Raw genomic sequence first — 20,222 nt, 5'->3', positions numbered from 1 at the left:
CAATTTATTCCTCCAGATTTAAGATGCATTGTTAATACAAAACGGCATTTTGCCATTCTAAAAATAATTTGACAACATAAAGCTTAGGTTAGAATAGGTACCGGGAAATATGCCATACCTGAATTTTGCGCTGGGCAGGGCTGACAGGGCTCTCCAAAAGCATAGTCAGTGCTGGCACAACAGCACTCTGATTTTGTGACCGCACCAGTTAATGGTCTCACACATTGTCCTCTCTTGTAGCCACCATAGCATGTGCTTCGCATATGTGTATCTGAGGAAAGAAATCCCTCTTAATCCTATCATAACCAACTATAGTGCCATAAATTACAACATCTATTAAATCTAGCTCGGGAGTCATAAACACTGCAAAATAGCTGTCAAAACATAACGTCATTCACCACTTCCTGTGCTTCTCACCCACCGATAGCCTCGCTCTAGCTTGGGACAAGAAATTCTTCTTCCTCAGGCTCTTCGAGTTCAAACATACAAACTACTTACCATATTTAATGACTTAACACGCAGTAGCGAACTACAAAAAAAATCATCTCTGTGGGCTTTTAATCCACAGCAAATGCAATGCATAATGCATTAGCTTAAACCTCTTTTATTGACCCTGTAAAGCATTTTAAACTCCTACTTTTTTTGCAACAGAGTACAGAAATGACCACCAAGCTCTGCTGACTATGGCAAGTATCAACTGCAACAAATCACCCACATATCTGGGCTCAAAATTTTGCGAAAAAAGTATTTTTCATGGCCCTTTAAAAATGGCAGTTTCCTTAATGACAACAGTTATGGCACATTATTAAGATGGCTTATTAAAAACAACTTGTAAACTGAACGTTTGGAAGCAAACATTAAGATATGAGAGAATTTAATTTCTCCATATTTTTCCATTAGGGCATCACAAAATACTCAGGAACGAAGCCTTACAATTTCTGTGGGTGCCATGAGTGCATGTATGCATCTATACATAGTATGACTACTACTCTGTATCATAGCAAAGGTAGCTTCCAGGGAGAGGGGCAAACAGTATTTCAACCTTGAACTAGCAAGTAGCCATGGTTCGGAACAAGGGGCTATTTCTCTGCCATGTCACAGGGATATTAACCTCTTGTAACTCAGCAAGTGCTGCTTGGTGGCTGCATCCCAGAGCTAGAGCTGGGTACATCTCGAAACTTCCAGAAAACCTCAATACAGTTTATTTTATTCTCAGAGTTAGAGGATTAACTTGATTTTAACGTTACTGTTTTTCCCCCTCCTGAACTTGTTAATTGTCTCTGATATATCATGGTTAAAATCATCACTGATGAAACACCCTGCACTAAATCCACTAAAGCACACTAGAGCTTCTGTTTCAAATTTATACCTAATAAAAGAAAGAATAGTAGAGGAGAAAAAAAAAACAATTTCACAAGGAAAAGTTCACAAAAAGTTAAAAAAAAAGGGGGGGGGAGGGGGAAGGGAATTGCTGACCTCTGATCTTTCTTCTGTAAAAACAAAGAAAAAGTAATGCTATTCCAGGGCATGAGATTTAAAATGCATATCTTTTCAGGATCAGGGTTGATATTTGTTACTTTTTAAAAACTGCCCCATAATGATACATTAGAAATACCTCAAACCTCTTTCAGTTATGGACAAATACAGAGAGGTGGAAAAATCAATACATCCCATTTTAAGAAGACGTGGAAGACTACATACATTTTTAAGCTTAATAACAAATAAAGAATTTCACGTGGAAAGAATTGGGGCAGACTCTCACTTCCTCAGAAATGAGAGAGTAACACTAATCCCCAAGAGAATTATGCTAGTTTACCTCATGTGTTAATTTGGCCCACGTATTTTTTTTTCCTTGAAACACAAAGGGAAAGTAAAAAGAAGAAAGAGCAAAACCAACCATTACAATAAACATCCCTCAACTATTAGTATCCACTAGTGCAGTAACCCATTATACTAACATCCACCAATGAAACTCAGTCTAACTTAGATCTATCCATCAGTCCAGCGCTAATGCCTTGACGTTGGTTAACTGAACCTCGCCGCACACTGAGCTCGTCTTACCGACACACACACGTCCGTCCAGTCCTACTGCAAGGCCGGGGAAGCATTCACATCTGAAAGAGCCATCAGTGTTCACACAGCGCCCGTTCATGCATATTCCAGCTGTCTCACACTCATCGATGTCTGTTGCAGAACAGAATAAGCTTTATTAGAAATTAAATGACACAGTGTTCAATGCCTGGCTGAAACTTGCATTTGCAGCTTGTTTTCAATTTATCCTATAGAAAAATACCAAATGAAAACAGAAATTGGCTCAAATAAAGATTTTATTAAGAATATCATTAGCTCAACCTGTAAGATGGAAAAAGAAAATGCAAAATTCAGGAAAAATAAAACAATTTTGCTCTCCTTGGATTTTCCTCCTGCTCAAGGGGCTACATTTTCCTGAATTGCTCCCAAGAGGTAACATCCTTCAAAATAAGGATCATTTAGGCAAAAACATAATTGGAGGGGAGAGGAAACTGTGATTGCTAAGACAAAGAAGTCGTGTAGTGTTTAACATGACATTCCTTAGCTTGTGCTGTAAGGAATTAGCCCAATGGCAAATTAAATCTTTGATCCCCCTTACGAGGTGCCTTCACAGGGCTACCAAAGAAATTTTCCTTCCTCCTGCTGCAGGTTAGTTTCTGGAGACAGGTCAGACCCTGCCTGCACGTAGCGTCTCTCTGGTTATCTGCATGACAATTGGGTTTTCATATCAACGCTTGTTACAGCCCATTCTATAAACTTCTAATGGACAGACTGCACTCCAGCCTTGAAAGGAATTTGTTAATGATTTGAGCTCTGAGCAATTGCTGAGCATGAGATACCCTCTTTGCCCAACAAAAGTACATGGAACAATAAGGTTCTTAGCAATGAAATACGAGAATAAAGCCTCACAGTGTTAGACTATTACAAGGGGATATCAAATTAGTCAAAAATTTTATAGGCTGTGTATCCTGTTAACAGCAAGAGCATTTTCTAGACACAGAGAACATGCCATTATTTTATAACTGATTAAGAAAAAGAGTGTTTAAAATATTGTTTGGAAGTATGCATAACCTTTATAAAATAATCACTTCATAACAACTCTCCATAATATATACAACAGACAGCGTGTGTGACAATTTCCTTTTTTCTGACCTTAAAAGGGCAAATTGAGAGTGAAACACCTCTATGTTTTACTTAGTTTGTGTTGCTTGGCATAAAACACGGCTTTGTATGATCCAAGATTCCTTTTTCAAATTGCATTTTAAAATAGAAGTTATACTTAAGTACATGGGCTCAATTCATTTCAACTTTATCCTGCAATCTTTTGTTCTGTTTCAGACAAGTCTTAAATGCTTTTCCCACTTTAAATTTAGTCCTTACTCAGTGTGAGTAAAAACTAAGATGCCACTTCAAAATTTGCCCCTACTGTTCAACAGCGGAGACAGTTTTTTTGCTAGACAGCACTGAACTCCTTTGACATGCTGTATTAAAAACAAAAAAAGTTGACTTGCCTTTTTAAAATTACTTACAGAAACAGAAAAGCAAAGTTACAGTTTTTTCCTTTTATTGTACTTCCTTTATTTAATAAAGTATTTTGTGAGCTAGTAAAGGATGAAATATGCAATCGTTTCCTTTCAATCATATTTACAAATGTGTTGAAAATACTGTCACTAATGTTTTATAGAAAGGTGGGTCATGTAGAATCACACAGATCAGCTGAAATCCTGGCTCCAGTGAAGACAGAGGCAAAAATCCCTCTGATGTTAATGAGGCCAGGATTACAGTCTCTAAATCAACTGCATACACAAGCTCAAGGTCCAAATTTCTAACCCTGACAAGGATCTGTAGACTTCTGTGGTAGAAGTTGCCATTGTGACAACTTCAACAAACACCAGCTGTCTTTCACCAGAATACCTGATTCTCAACCTGGTTCTGGAAAACCATCCAGTGGATTCATTCTCCACGCCCAACCTGTCCTTGCCTTTTTTGCCGAGCTTACTCAGCTGTGCCAGCTGGGTACACGAAGTCCTCTCATTCTAACCAGGAAAAATTTACTCAGCTTACTCAACTGCCACTTTCAGTTGCCTTGCCATAGCTTTCAATTTGGGGAATTACTGCTTGGTCTAAAGATGAAACAAATAATGCGTTACATCTCTTCCTGCCTGATGTATTTCTGAAAAATCATCAGCAAATCATCAGTGAAAGTAGCTAACGGTGAATAAGTTTAGTATGCCTCGAATTACAGGGAATACACAAGACTATGGTGGAACATTCTTTTTTGGCATGTTACTTCATAAAGCCTGACTGGAATTTTTACCAGACAGCCAAGCATATGCCCTGTCCTTACACTTAAATTCCAGTTTTATGGAACTAAGTGTCAATTACAGTACCCCTAAGTTTGGGTTTAAATTCCTGTTATCATTTCAAAATTCAGCTTACAGTGCATCACATGAGATTTTTATAGGAGGAATATGTTGCACATTGCAATACTTATGTTCTTTCGTTGATTCCCTAAAGAATTTGGAAAAAACACATGTTCAATTATTCCATATCAAAATTGCTCAGGCAGGTAACCAATTTGCTGCAGAATGTCAGTTTGCACACATACATTCCCAGTATGCATGCACACTAACGGCATGTGCAGGAACCAGTTTAGAGTCGAAGCTTGTGTAAGATCTTAACGCATTCACATCACAAACAAATTCAGGGTGTGCAGTGTGAAAGATCAGTGTTTCAAATCCCAACTGCTCTGTCGGACAGAAATTATTTACTCTGTACATTTGGTGTGCACAGAGAGGACATTGCAATGCACAGGAAAAGACATTATTAAAGATGAATCTTTTAAACTTTTAGGGAATTATTAATGTGACTCAAGACATTTACCAGAGTTGTGCTCTTTCTAGCCACCACATTCCTGGGAATTATTTCATGATACTTTTGGGGAGTGGAAGAAAGGAAATAAATAAGAAGTCGGGAGTAAGTATACTTTGGGTGTCAAGGTCTCTAAATCTGGTTTGATTTTGACTCAATAGCAATTTCACACATAATGAATATTTGCATGCTCATTCATAGAGAACAAGGCTTACTGTAAGTGTTGAAAAGCAGTGGGAGAAATCCTTCATTTTACTATAAGATCTGTTCCAACTTTCAGTAGGAATCAGTTGAGTTGCCTGCAATTTTGGATAATTTTCAAGTATTTTCCCTTTGATGCACAGAAGAAACATTTCTCTAGGGCCAGAAACCCCTTTTTGGCTGTATCCATACTCCTGTTTAGCCAGGAGGCATGTAACAGAGGCTGTGAAGTTGAGAATCCCAATTTTGGTTTTTAAGGAGCCTGAAGCAACTTATGTACCATCTTCTTGGATGGTATTTCGCTGTACAGATTAGTTTAAAAAAACAAAACCAAACAAAACAAAAGATGCTCAAGGCAAAAATCAAGATAAGCTTTTGGGTTGAGTTAGCATGAGTGAGTTACATCACTGCTAATGACGCACAGACCAGCCAGTGGTCTTTGGGAACACAACTGCCTGATGCGCCAAGGCCTGATGGGCACTGAGCTCTTCTCTGCCAAGTCTGAGACCGTCTCATTTCCACCCCACACAAAGACTAGTCGGAAAATAAACCTCAAAGTACAGACGTATACAAATCATTTGAAAACCAGGTAAGAGTGGAAATAAAAAAGCTGATTGCTCTAAGTATGTGAAGGCTGTGGCCAACACTGATAGTAGGTCTAAGCTGAGAAGACACTTGTAAGAAACTATATGCGTATTTGTTTGAGAAATTAAAGGACAATTCTTTCTTCTGATCAAAACTATTGCAAAATAAGAATAGGGTCTTCTCTCATATGAAATACGTGATTCCCCTGCTCTGTCCTAAAGGCTGGATAACACTGCCTTAACACACTGACTCCAAGAGTTGAAAGACCTGAAATTTTTCAAAAGAAAAACTGTAAGTAACTTGGCACAGCACTTGTTTATTCCTTATTTCAACTTCACCTTTGTGCCTATAAAACGTGCTGAACATTTACACACACAAAACTTCCAGCTCCTGATGGGACCAAACAGAAACTACGATGACACAACTAGCAACCAGACTGCTACAGTGTCTCTCACAGCGGGTATTGCTGAGCTAGTGCAGCAAACGGGAAAGACAATCTTGCAGTGGTGCTCCTGTCCGTGCCTTGGTCACATAGGGTGCTGGGCACTCCTTGGAGATGCTATATTGGCTACGAACACCAAGGCAGGGACGGGAGAAAAACTCAAGGAAGGCAACGAGACAGGATGTTCGGGTGGCCAAACGCAGAAAGTATTAAAAGGCAAAATACAAAAAGTGAGATATACTGGAGCCAAACTACAGAGGAGCTCATAGGCAAAAAACAGGAGTTTAACTAGGTCAGATCACACAGTCTTTGATCAAAGAATATTTCCCACTGGCTGGTTAGGGCTGTTGCTCAATGCTGTGGAGAGGAGAGAATACTATCTTGCACAATGACAAATCACTCTCGTTGATTAAAAGAGCATATCTGACCAGAACTCTGCCGAGTACTTCTTGTCCCCAAGGATCACTGTGAGGAAATGAGGTGATTCTTGAAGCTACCAGAGGGATATGAGTCACAGGCTTTGAGGACCTGTAATTTATTGTGCTCACCTCTGCAATAGCGTCCATCAGATGCTAACTGGAACCCTGGTTTACAAATGCATTTAAAACTGCCATCTTCGTTAATGCACATCCCATTCAGGCACATGTTCCTTATGCTGCACTCGTCCATATCTGAAAGCACACATAACAGACATAACGGTAACACTGATAAAGTAGAACCCCTACCGATTATATCCAAAAGATAAAAGTTAATTCCTTGTTTGGTTGTCAGGGTACACGATAAATGTCAACACATGATAGGACACACTGCACTGTCCTAGAGGATGCATCAAAGCAACGACTCAGGTTTTTACCAATGAATCATTAACATACAAAGGTATGCATATAAACACAGCAAAGAGAATGCAAAATAGATGAGAGACTGGACAGCTTAAGAACTGCCAGTTGGTAAAAACCTTAAAAAAGTGGGAAAGGTATGCAATTGAAGAGGGTCTGCAGTCTTGATGTAAATAGAAGGTAGATTAGCAGCGGCCTCCATTTGGAATGCTAAACACAAGTTTATGTTACTAAGAACACCTGAAAGGGCAGGAGGAGGCATTTGTGTTATGAGTGCAAACTTCTGTAGCCTCTGTTTGATGAGTCTAAGATTTGTGACGTAGACTTCCCACCACAGTGCTCAAGCACACAGTAGCACACTGCACTGTCAGAATTTTCACCATCAACTTCCGTTAAAAAAAAAAAACACACTATCCTTTCCCTATATTCAATCAACTTTCATTTAAAAAAAAAAAAAACACTATCCTTCCCGCATATTCAACATGACAGGCTGCATATGAGGGTGCTTATTGACTACCTATAGCTTCATACTGGCATTATTCACACTGTGACCTAACGGCATAGCACGATGGATTCACGTAGGAAAAAACGGAGGACCCAGAAACTGCTACTCTGAACACTGCGCAGTCAGTCACTCACACCAAAAAAAAAGAGAGTACAGAAAATTTTGTGCTTAGTTTTGATAAGATACTATATCCCCTTCGTCTTTAATTTGTACTGGTGCAAACGAAACCAGTTTTGGACATTACGTCCAAAAAAATCAGCACTATCTACCTGTTTCATCTAAAGGACTATACACGGTTGCGTTACGGTATGGCATAATCCTATGGTCTCTACTGACTAGTGTGTGTGCGCACATGTATTCCTAAGAACAAAACTCCTTGCATTACAATGCCAGAGATGAAACTGTTTCATAAGTGGATGCAACAGACATTCTGGCAACACATGCAATGGAATTAAAAATGTTTTACCAGACTGCCGATGTCCTGGTTCTTATTACTATTAGCACATGGTATTTGGTGGGAAAGAAAGAAATTGCGAATCAAGTTTTTCCAAAATATATTCATTTTCAAATGTACTTAGTCAATATAGTTCCATAATTAGATATTTAAAAAGAAGCTTATAGTGCTAAACCATATCTAAAAGAGAGTCAGGAAAAACAGAGTCTTAAAATGTCTGTCTCTACCAAGGATTAACAGAATCACTACTAGCACATAAAATCACTGGATCATAATGACATTACAATATATTCAGAATCGTGCTATTTTCCTTAATGTTGCAGCTGTCTTGGACAGAAATTACACTTCTAGACATGGTGTGTTTTCTTTTTACTTACAGGCTAAGTCAGACAAAAATAATTTATGACTTTAAAAAAATCGTGTATCTATCCCAACCAGGAATTTTGGCTTTAAGTCTTTGAGCTGAATCACTGAGATAGTATTCTGCCAAAAATGTTTCTAAGAACAGTGCTTGAAATTCCTTTAACGTATGAATAGATCATTGGGAACCCTCCCAAGGACCTTGGGAAGCATGATAAAGAACATTCTTCTTTTTCCCCCCTTTGCTAAAGGTCTGGGAGGTAGGAACACATCAATTATGTTTACAAATTTTTCTTAAAACAGTTTTTATGGGTCAGACCAGACTGCATCAACATAAAGCACATTGCTAGTCACCCAGTAAGATCCCATAAAGCATGCTGTTAAACACACAGTAAAAATCAGGCAGCATGTGACTCGTGCTCCGTTTTAAAATGTACCACTCCCATCAAAGAAACTACATTTTGCGATAGTGGTATGTGCTATTTCTCCTGCTGGACAGACATCCTGTTGAGAATTGCCAAGCCAAGGCTCCAGAACTGGCTGCAAAAGACAGTTTACTTGCCCTCCCAGATACAGCAAAAGGTATTTAGAAATTTGATTCCTTGCTCCTTCCCTTCTTCCCCCCCTTCCCCCCCACCAGAGGTCCTTTTATTTTTCACAGAAGTGAATCATCTCTTCGAATTGTAATTATTCATATGGAATAATTTCAGAAAAGTCTTACCTTCACAGTTTTTCCCATCAGCTGCCACTTGAAAGCCAGCATTGCAAACACAGTGAAAACTGCCATCTGTGTTTATGCATCGTCCATTATTACAGATACGACCATTCTGTAAACATTCATCAATGTCTGAAAGTCAATCAAAAAGAAAAATAACATTTTGAGTTTTTTTGTTTTTTATACTCATGAGGAACATTCACCATTCCTCTTTCACCTGTTTTTTAACCCTATACAGAAACTGGATTCACCTGAAACTAACTTGGTTTGATTTCCATAACTGAATGTTATGGAGGTGGAAAATGTTCTTCAGTTTGAAATTTAAAGCTGCTGTGAAAGAATTTCAGTGAACATTACCCTGCTAAAACAAGATTTGGATCCTTTTAACTGGCTTTTTCTATTTTTGTTCCTCAAAAAAGCGTTTTTACTAACATTTAACTTAACAAAAGCTGGCTGCTGAAGAAAAGCAGGGGGAAATTGTCTTTTGCTGCTGCTTTTTGATGCAAAAAGGTAAGAGGAAAGTTCGAGACTTTCCCACCTCAGAAGATTCCTCCTGCTTGTTTTAGATGTAAAACATCAGCTTCTCATTTCCCTCTCTCTGCAGGAGGTGCTTGGCAAGTTCTTTGGAGGACCTGAATAGTGATATCACACAAGGCTGGCAGCTCTCCCTCTCCTCCAAACGAGGGGAGAGGAGATGCTGAGACAGACTGTCTAGACATTTTTTAGATTGCTCAGTGTTCTTCATCAAGGCCTGGACCATCTCCCAGAGATTCCTGCACACAGGGGACTCTGCTCACAAAGACCTCGACCGGCCCATGCAGACGCATCCTCCATCGTGCAGTCACGCTGTTTTCCCAAATATCCTGAAGATGCCCTTCCCCAAATGCTCTCCGCAGAAGGGCGTTGCTGTGCTCAGGAAGGAGCAGAGGACAGAGCATCCTCCCAAACTGTGCCCCTGCTACCTAAACAGGTATCTGAGGGAGAACTGATGCCTCTTGAAATTGTGAATCTACATTTGCTTTCTTAGCAGCATGGTACTTCTGGGAAGCTGCTAAGAAATCTCTGAAAATGACAGTTTTGCCAGCAAAGTAAACAGGCCAGCAGGGCCAGGAACTGTTCAAGTGACAGCTTGTATCCTTCTTGATACCTAGGAAAGGCACACAGGTTTGATAAACCGCCCCTTACTTGGTAAACAGGCATAATCGATCAGTAATGGGGAAAAAACGGAAGTCTTTTTTTTTTTTTTCCCCCTCTACTTTGTCCCTCTCTTCCACTCTCATGGCACTCAGCTGTGCATAAAGCCTGGCCTCAGTTACTCTGCCAGCTGTTCTTCCTTAGGACAGGCAGAAAAGCTGCATCAGCTCTTGAGATTTTTCTGGCCTTTTATTATTAGGGTTCATTACGCTCTTTACCTTCATGCATCTGCTGCCAACTAAATCACGGCGCAGACAGTTAACACAGAATGTCACTGTTCTTTATGTATAGGAAGCTGACCAGAGATTCATCACTTGTTTCTGTTACTTGTGTAATTTCCAAAAATTGTGAAATAACGTTGTGATTGTTTTTTTATTTTCCAGAGAAACTTGCAAAAATCAAAGCCCCCCTCTCACTGAAATGCTTGTAATTACTGCCATCTCCATGTAAGGTCTGACCTCCTCCCTGAAAGGTCAGATAGATTATAGGAAGCACTTAGCTACTTAAGCTTCAACTCCCATACAGTCAAGCCTTTCACAGCTAATATCATAAAATTTCACGTTTTTTAAGGTCTATTTTACATCCCCTCTTCTGCCATTGCAAAGCATGTTTTTGATCACTAATCATAGCACAGACAGCCTTATTCATCTAAGATCTTAATTAACACGCTCATTCAGCCAAAACCTTACTAAAATTTTAAGAAATCCAAATTATAGCTGAATCAGTAGCTTCCAATGTAACTCTGTAATTTTTAGCCAGCTATCTATCAGACTTATCCTGCAGATGAAAACCACCCATGGAATCTCAGAGCAAGGAACAGATAAACATCTTGTCATTATGGAGACTTCATTTGCCAAGAAGGCACATAAGGGACATTTGACATTTGCAAAAGCATATCAGTGCAGACACATCTGTGTGTGCAAAAAATAAAACTTCTATATACAAAGCAGTCATGCAAAGTAATTTTACAGCAAATGTTGATTTTGGCAGGCACCACTGCTATATGCACATTTTGCCAACTGCACCCCACTAGCCTTTTTCTTTTCCCTAAAGTGGTCCTAAAAATTTCTTCAGAAAACTAAAATTATGCACATCTTAGCATTATCTGAACTGCCTGTCAAGCAAGTAGAGTTCCAATAGATTGCAAAGGAACTGCTAAGTGACCACACTTTAATGCCATTAAGCTACTGGGCTTCTGACAACCATGTGTTTGTTTAGTGAATCAGTCAAATTAAAAGCGTGTGACAAAAATGAATCATGAGTAAATCCATCACTACTGAGGCTCCACTTCAGCACTCCTCCACCACTACTCAGCTGAACTATGGAGATGCTACTACAACATGGCTGTTAATAGACAATTAGGTCAAATACTCCCAGGGACATGCCACAGTGGTGCTGGCTCTACATGTCTTCCTGGACTGGACAAAGTTTCTGTACCACAAGTACCTTTCTGATTCACAAAGGGAAAAAATCACACGCTAATAGAGAGAGCTTTCTTCTCTGGCTTTTTAGAAATGTGAGTAATGATTCAGAAGAACTCTCTTCCCTTCACTTACTAATACATTGCTATTCTGCCCTTCCATTGCCGATCCTTTCCTGTGAGTAATTTATGTAGTATTTCATCAAAATAAAGCTGAAAGACCCTGAACAGCTTTTTCTTTTAGCTTGTATCTGCCATATTGTTAACTACACGAGAACATTCGGCTCTTCCTCTCACTCATTTCTTCTAAGGAACACACGATACTGTCCTGCTTCTGTGGCCACTGCTGCTCATCGTGTTTACTTCCTCTTGTACAGCTGATATACCTCACTCCAGTTGCTAGTAACAAGCAAATAAAGATTTCTGCCAATGACTAGCACACATCAGGTTGCTTTGTGAGCAAGAAGGATGAGACACATCATCATGGGCTTCTACATCTGTATACAATAACTTACTTTTATGTTCATTACTATTGACTTAGAACTGGTAACACATTGACAGCCACTTTCTGAATTTAATTGGTATTCTCATTGTGCAAGGAAGAAACAACTGCAGGAGTTTCTACACCTCAACTTCTGCATTACAACTCTGATTTACCTCTGCTGTAGGTCTCATGCTACTGTGATTGCCAAGCTATAGGAATGAAAAGGATCTTTCTGTAACACAACTGCTTTCTAAGGGAATATACCTCTTAAGTATTTTTTGGTGATGCTGCCTAACATATTCACTGCATATCCTGCCTGTTTGCTAAAGAAACTCCTCAAAAAGCACATGTTGTAATTACACGGATGAAACAAGCCCTTAGCCAAGCGAATCATTTTGATTTAGCGTGAAAAAAAAATTCTCCCACTTCAAGTGGGAATGGCACAGTAGGAGTTAAAAGCTCCTTAGAGAAGGCCAGAATTTTCAAATTATCCTATTTTTCTTCCCGGTTTCAAGCATCTCCACTATTATTCTCTGCTTCAGAATAAGTGTGTGCCAAAGGAACCCTCCTTTTAGGGCGGAAGGCAAAATATAATGAAGACAAGTTGTGACTTTGAGCATTCAAACTTATCCTGTTTCACCTAGATGCTTCATTTCTTCTGGTATGTTAAGGTAGTCAATCACCCTCCTGACAGAAGTCTCTCATATTACTTAAATATAATGGAGCATATCCACCTTTGTAGTTGCAGTCAAATTCACACCCAGAACAGTTTGGGATTCTGTGCCTGACAGAAGGCTGAACACTGAGGGGCTAAGCATTTCGCACTCCCATAACAAGAGAGGATGAAGACAAGTAGGACTATTGTCTAGCCTGTTCTTTGAAAATGCCCATAATGGGGATTTCACAGGTTCCCCAGCTAGCCTTTTCCAGTGCTTCACTACTTTTCCAGATCTTATTTAAGCTTTCACTGTTGTAATTTACATTGATTTCCGCTTTGGACCAAGGGCAGGGAGAACATAGAGCGCTGCACTCTACCCACGAGAAGACTTAGGTTTCCTCCTACCTCTCTTAATCTTTTAACCGCCTTCTATAGGTAAAGGGCTACTCCAGAGAAGGGGTATTTAGTTGTCCTTGGGATGCCCAAGGAGCAAATGAAAAAAAAAAGTGTGAAAACACACACACGCAAGCAAAATACAAAAACAAAAGAAGTCTCTCTTCCAGCTCAGAGCTAAGAAATGGTGCCACAAAACAAAGTGCCTCTCAACTCAGTCTGTGAACAGTCAGCTCAGGTAGGTTAATCATTTTGAAAGAGCATTGTTTACTGCCATATTTGATTTATTAAAAAAATAAATCTTATTTAACATGTGCTAAATTTTGCTTAAAAATATTTTCCTTCCTAGTATGTACACAATAGTACAGATATGGCTGTAAAACTGTACTTTACCTCGGCACTCTGTTCTAGTCGGTGTACTCTGATAACCTATACGACACTGGCATATGTAGGATCCTTGGGTGTTCACACAGTCTCCACTGATGCATGGGTTCTTCTCACATTCATCGACATCTGTAAAGCACAGATAGCATTTTACTGTCTTAGCATTTTACTAAGACATTAGTTATTTTACTGTTTTGTAGTTGGAGAACTAGCATTCTGCAGTCGGGAAGGAAAGGGACAGCTAATCTTTGCTCCTATCATCAAGCTCTTGCAGAGTCCCAAAATCAAAGAACTCAAGAGCCCAGTAAAATACTGCTGATCAGCTGCTTTTTTTTCAATAGCTCATTTAATAATAGCTCAGTTGCATGCTCAAACAGCTGGCAAATTTTTAAATAGGTCATTTTAAATCATTAATAAACACATTATAGTCACATGTTAGTAAAATAAGAAATCCTTACTTCTGCATAATTTTGTGACAAGTTACAAGATGTTAAACATTGTCTTAAAGGCAAAACTGCTGTAAAAATGAGTTTGCAGTTGAAAGTAATTACTTTTTGCCATCTTTGTAAATATGAAGTCCAGTCACTGTTGGGTTTTTTTTAGAGAAATCAATTAGGGTCATTACATTCCCCTCTGTGATTTACAGCAGAAAACCACATACCAATGCATTCCCCTCTAACATCCAGTTGGAATCCTTTGTTGCACTCGCAGCGGTAGCTCCCAGGAGTGGGAATACAGCGACCGTTAAGGCAGAGATGTCGGAACAGCTGGCAATAGTCAGTGAAGTTCACCGGCAAGATCACTGAAATAAGAGAGTTGGAAAAATATTTTAATAGTTCATCATAATCATGATGTAACCTGCAACTTGAGCAGCGTTTTCCACCAAAAGTCAACAGTTACCTTCTATCTCAATGCGAGTTACATCGTAAATCAGCACTGAAAGGGAGAAAACATTACCTTGTCTATAACAATTGTATCTGAAATTGCCAACTTTTCATTGTGACAAATCCGACACTGTTCTCCTCTTCTGCAGGACAAAAGAGGACTCACTCTGCCCATATTTAGGTACCAAAGGGGTGCAAAGCACTGCAGGGACTCCATTAAAAGCCAACAGTTGCAAATGGCAGGCAGACAGTGGTTCAATTATCTCAATGTTTATAGGTAGCAGAATGAGAAGACAGCAGGGATAACCCCAAAGGTAAGCTTATGCGGCCTTTGGCAGGCGGACATGAGCTGGCTCTGTCCACGCTCCCAGCTAACCAGAAACGGTGCAGCTACGTCAGTGCAGTATTAGGCCTGAATTAATATACTTTGCCTCTTGGACTTATTAGCTCTGCTTGGTGCTGAACCATGACTAAACAGTTTCAGTTGGTGCCGGTGCAAGCAGAGCCTGCTTGCATCTGCACAGAGCGTGGGTGAAATAAGCTTGTGTTTACTTGCAAAGGATTTGTGGGTATGCCAAATGATTTCAGGTGCCTACTGTGGAGTAGACAGACACTTACTAAATTCACTGAACAAAGGACGGAATAAGGAACTTACCAGTATCCTGCTCCGGCTTCCTCCTTGCTCTAGGGAAACCTAACCTATCCATTTGTTTGCCTGAAAAGGTTCATTCTTCACGTTGGCTCAGCCTCAGTGTCCAGCAGACTAGAATTTCTGTCTGTCTGTTTTCTACCTAACCAAGCAAGAGTGAGGAAAACAACTTGACAGGAGCAGCTTTCTCCTAGTCAAGTTCTGTAACGTAAGCAGCCATCATAACTGACTTGAAACTGTGTTTCTCAGCGCTGACACGCAGCAAAGCTCACAAAAGCCTTAAAATAATGTAGCTATTACAATACAAGGGCCTTAGTAAATACAGCGAGGAAGTAATATTGGAAGACACTACCAGTGAGGTTACCCCTGCTCTAAGATATGTGGTAACGAAGCTATGATGAGAAGAATACACAGAGACTAGAGAGATACAAAAAGCAAGCAAGAGATACTAGCAGCTGCGAGGAGCAAACTGCTCCTAAAAATGCATGTTTTCAAAGGAGCTAAATTCAAACAGCGCAGGAAAAGGTTAATATTTCATGCTTACCATGAGGTGGTGGAGCACGAGATGGATAAACTATTTCTGGTTGAGGGATCAGAGGAGGGTAAACACCAGGAATGACTGTATCAGGAGGGATGATGTCAGGACGGCCTGGAGGAAGGTCAGGTCTTGCTGGCAGCAGAGCAGCTACTGAGCACAATTTGCGATACTCATCTGAAACATGAAAACATGAACACCATTTTAGACTCATACAGCCATTCCGTTTAATCCAACTCTCCTCCTTTTCACACAGTGAAAGTTTCCCCCTTTTCAGGCTAGCAACAGCAAACCTTAAATAATCTGGAAAATTTGAGGTCATGTCAGTTTTCCTCAGAGTAACAAGCTTTGTTCTGTGAATCAAGTTGTTAATCCAAAGAAGGATGTCATATGGATTGTCAGAAGACTGCTAATAAAAAGATAACATTACTGACATTCTGTATCTTGAAATTTAGCAGTGAGGCAGGGACCTGATCTTAACCTATTTAGTCTTCTCTCAAGCAAAATCTTTGCTGAACTCAGTGGCAAGTTTACCTAAAGAAAGACTTTTAGACGCGATCCCAAGTTAATTTAATACTAAACTTGCCACAGAGTTAGAAAAATAATGAACGCAGAAAAAGCCTGGCTTAAGCGGTTTCTTAAAACTTAGCTTCCTCAGACAAAGAAATATAAATATAAGCAATGAGGCAAAACTAATTAGAGAATGAACATACTAACACTATCCTATTGTGAAAACAATGTTTGTCAATAAAGGCAGAAACCAAATGAGGTGCAATCAAAGGAATCTAGACAAAGAAAACTGAGTCAGATCCACACTGAGTTCATCTTTCCCCAGCGGATGGGAAGATGATCTATTTTGCTCTAAGCACAGTCTGTGCTGAATGTTATACATTCTCCTATTGTTTATCTCTATAAGTGGCATCTGCCCTACTGCCCCATTTTTCCTCCTGCACCCGACTCTTTTGTCTTTGGGAAGTGTGGGTTTGGAACGCACAATTCAAAGAACACACACTGAGCATTACAATTAAAGACCACGTTTCCAAGTGACCTAATTCATGTCCACAATTCATGTGTATACAAATAACTATTTGTGCAGCCTATATCTTTGACCTTCAGAACTTTAACATTTATGGTACAGAGGAGAGGAATTATATAATGAAAACAAAATGCTGACGTGATGAATGAATTCCTGAAATAATATAATAAATTAGAAGTCAAAAATAAATTCAGTGTTTGGAGAACTACAGTGGGTATTTCAGCCTTCAGCACTTTCATCTCATCTCTATTTCCACCTGTAAAACGTATTAGACAGTCTTCCTAAATTACAGTCCATTTGAAAAATGATCATGATAACCTAAGATTCTACTCTTCCTTATTACGATCCTTGCATTTATTTTAATTCTTTTCAGTGATCAGGTTGTTTCGCATGTCATTCTATGTCCCTCTGTTGTTCATTAAAGTGATTTTAACCTTTAAATCCCTCCCAAAAATATTTTATTGTGCTTTGTTTATTTGTTTTGTTCTAGCCTTATATTTTGCCTATTTATAAGCAAGCTGAATCTGCTCTCAAGTCAGTGGTCTATCTGTGATAAAACAGACATGGAAATATTCAGAAGAAAGAGTGCCTGCGTAGGTATGTCTACAACCTCCAATATGCAAGCATTTGTTAATGATGGTGCTTTTTAATAGTCAGTTCTCTAGTCACCCATTCTCTGCAGAACACTGGTCACTCGTTTTGAAAGAAACAATACTGTCGTTTTTTTGGCTGTTTTTTTTTTGTTACTCTAGATTGGTAATGTCCAATTATCCAAAGCCGATCCACCAAGAGCCTAGGCCTTCCACACAAAAAGTCATGGCCCTGGAGCTGGCCATCCACTGAATGGAGTCAGCACACATGAAGGAACTGTTTAGGTGAGAAATGAATACACAACTGGATCCCTGAGATACCACTTTTGAAGTATTTATAGTGTCAATGGTGAACCCTATCATTCCGTATAAACAATTATTGCTGTTTTATGCAATGAAATACTGTGCAAGCCCTTTTTATTGCAACTCTAATCTCCAAGTGTAATTTCTAGCAATAAACAGCCTGTTTTATAGTAGCATCTGGGTCTGCTGCCCACACTGGATATGCAACAACTTGGTTACATTACGTAACTACTTCATATTACAGTAAATTTCCATTTCAGAGTTGCAGAGACTTTGACTCACTGGTATCCTTCACTTAGAGCTCTAAATTTCTCACCTCGCTCTCTCAGGATATATTGAGGAATGACTGGACTTGACTGAAAAAGGATAGCAATGCCTTCCAGACATGTAAGGCCTTTCAAAGGATGGCAAAGCACTTTTGACAATACAGTAATTTACAGTCTTAATTTATATCCCAAGTCAGAAAAACAGTGGCATGTAAGCACAGTCTGGACGACCTTACACGGATTTATGAGTCAGGAAGTCTTGGCTTCTAGTGCCCTCTCCACCACTTGTCTCAACTTGTGGCCCTGGCCAAATTACTTCATTCTTGCAACAAGTTTATTCACCAGTTAGATAATGGATAATCAGAAAGTATCTAAAGAAAATAGGGAATATGTTAAGATTAAGGAGCGTTTCCTCCTCTTCTTCCCATCAGATGAGCATCAGAGACTACACTGTTTTCTTGGCATCGTTCTAATCAGTCCTGGACACGCAACATGTTCAAATATTATTAAGAAGATAGCGACAGTAAGTGACTTTGAAGAGTTCTGATCTTACATTTCTGCTCATGTACTGGACAGCTTCAGTCAAAGGATTAAAAATAAGGATTATTAAGAACAATGAGCACTCCCATACATAGTCTCTAATTTGTTCAGAGTTATACCGCTACAGTGCGACCGTCCCCCTTCCTCCCTAAACTCTGCACCTCAGTTGAGCTTCCCCAGCAATCCTCAAGCTTCTTGTATTTTTCTTTTCTGTAGCATTTCAGTAGGTCTCGAGTCCTAAACAATCTCAAAAGCAGCCTTCCTCCACTCTCTCACACTTAGTTTCACAACCTGCTCACTATCTTCTCTAAATTCAAATGTCACACTATCTGGGGATCTCAATACATAGTAAGGCAATAAAGCACAGAACACGTTTTGGAGACAGTCAGAGGAATTACATAATTTAAATAAAATCATGTTCGCTATTAAATTTAAGGAAATAAATGGCACCTCAGAAAACTGAGCATGAGTGAAAAGAAAACCTCATTTCCTGGTGGGTAAAAATTCCAGAGGGAATAAGGATCTATTAGAAGGATCTGGACAAAGTAACCTGAGCCTATAGAGGATTTTGAAATTGAAACCTGAATCATACGAGGTCACAACATCTAGGCTATAAAACGTTCATTAACCACAGAAAAAATCCTTTAGATTACGTCTGCATGCGGTCCTGAGTAATTTCCTACAGTCCAGCCCCGGTCGGACTACACAGTCTCCAGAGGTGCTTTCCAACCTCAGCCACTCTGTGTGACTCTTTCTGTAATGAAACTATTACTGATAAAGGAAAATCACTGCTAATCCAGTGTTTAATATCCCTTGTAAGAATACAGGTGGATTCATACCGGTAGATCTGATCGGACACATTTCAGGAGCGCTCACTGCACCAGAAGACCAGCATCGGCCACTGTCACAGCAACACTGCATTTTGGATAAAGGCTGCGGAAGCTGGTTGCCGCAGCGCCCATTGGTCAGAGAAGAGAAGCAGTATCCAGGACGTACGTCTAGCAAGAGAAAGAACGGTATATGTAATCGCTAGTCCAATGAAGTATGTGACTTTTAGAAAAACGGAAGGTCCTGTTTTTCTTGGTAGGTTATGTTATGGAAAAAATAGCACTTCTAATATTAAAACAATCAGAAAGCAGAAGGTAGAAAACCTGAGAGATCTAGATAAAATTTGGGCAAACCGGGATTCACTGCAGGTGTAACACCCCCTTTCTGAAAGCTGAAGTTTGACTGCAATGAATTACAGCGGGAAAAAAAAGACAACGGAAATTTGTATTCAGCAGATAATAAAACATGCCTCAGTGCCTTCAAAGAAAAATTCCAGTGTCATCTCTGCTAAAGGTAGTACCAGATCAGTTCTATTTAAGCTTTGGTTTGAAACCTACTGATGTACAGCAAACTATGGTATCACAGCTCCCAAAACAGTAATTCATTTTGCATTAGTCCTGACCTCCTCAGCTGAAGTAAGCAGTGATTTGACAAGATATAGGCTTGCAAGCAAGAAAGAGCAACACAGTTCTAACTGGTGTCATCACATTGTTTATGGAGATGAGTTGGCTTCCTGTCTGAAAAGGGCAAGAACGTGCTGTACAAAGAACATCCCGTACCCAAATTTCATACACTCAGCTCAAACAACACTTTACAGAGATCTCCTAGCTTAGAGAAGGGGTAAAAAATGTGGATGGGAGCAAACAGATAAATAAAGAGATAAAAAGAATAATCTGAAGCTTGGAGCGACTGTTTCACAATAAATATGTCACATCACGTCAAATTCAATATAAGCTCTGGTGTGATTTGATGCTGCATGATAAACTAGGCCATGTTTGTTTCTACAGAACAAGAACATTTGCTGTCAAAATGTAGAGGAAAAGGTTGCAGACATAACA

At 39.5% G+C, this 20,222-nt stretch overlaps 1 protein-coding gene across 3 annotated transcripts in view; it reads right to left on the bottom strand.

Moving 5' to 3' along the window:
- The window catches only part of FBN1 (fibrillin 1), a 164,082-nt gene that overhangs the window by 74,821 nt on the left and 69,039 nt on the right, over positions 1-20,222 (bottom strand). For all 3 annotated transcript variants that reach the window (XR_011143704.1, XM_068958240.1, XM_068958242.1), the window contains exons 9-16: positions 19,176-19,334; positions 15,611-15,778; positions 14,195-14,335; positions 13,543-13,662; positions 9,007-9,132; positions 6,679-6,801; positions 2,062-2,184; positions 119-271 (exon numbers count right to left, since the gene is read on the bottom strand). Coding sequence is in view for 2 of the 3 variants with exons in the window: in XM_068958240.1 (XP_068814341.1) it covers positions 119-271; positions 2,062-2,184; positions 6,679-6,801; positions 9,007-9,132; positions 13,543-13,662; positions 14,195-14,335; positions 15,611-15,778; positions 19,176-19,334 (1,113 nt within the window). In the remaining variant the exon portion in view is untranslated. The remainder of the gene's footprint in view (positions 1-118; positions 272-2,061; positions 2,185-6,678; positions 6,802-9,006; positions 9,133-13,542; positions 13,663-14,194; positions 14,336-15,610; positions 15,779-19,175; positions 19,335-20,222) is intronic.

Source organism: Struthio camelus, chromosome 12 (assembly GCF_040807025.1).
Source record: "Struthio camelus isolate bStrCam1 chromosome 12, bStrCam1.hap1, whole genome shotgun sequence".
Lineage (NCBI taxonomy): Eukaryota > Metazoa > Chordata > Aves > Struthioniformes > Struthionidae > Struthio > Struthio camelus.
Note: the sequence above shows the minus strand (reverse complement) of the source record. Positions and strands in the feature narration are given on the sequence as shown.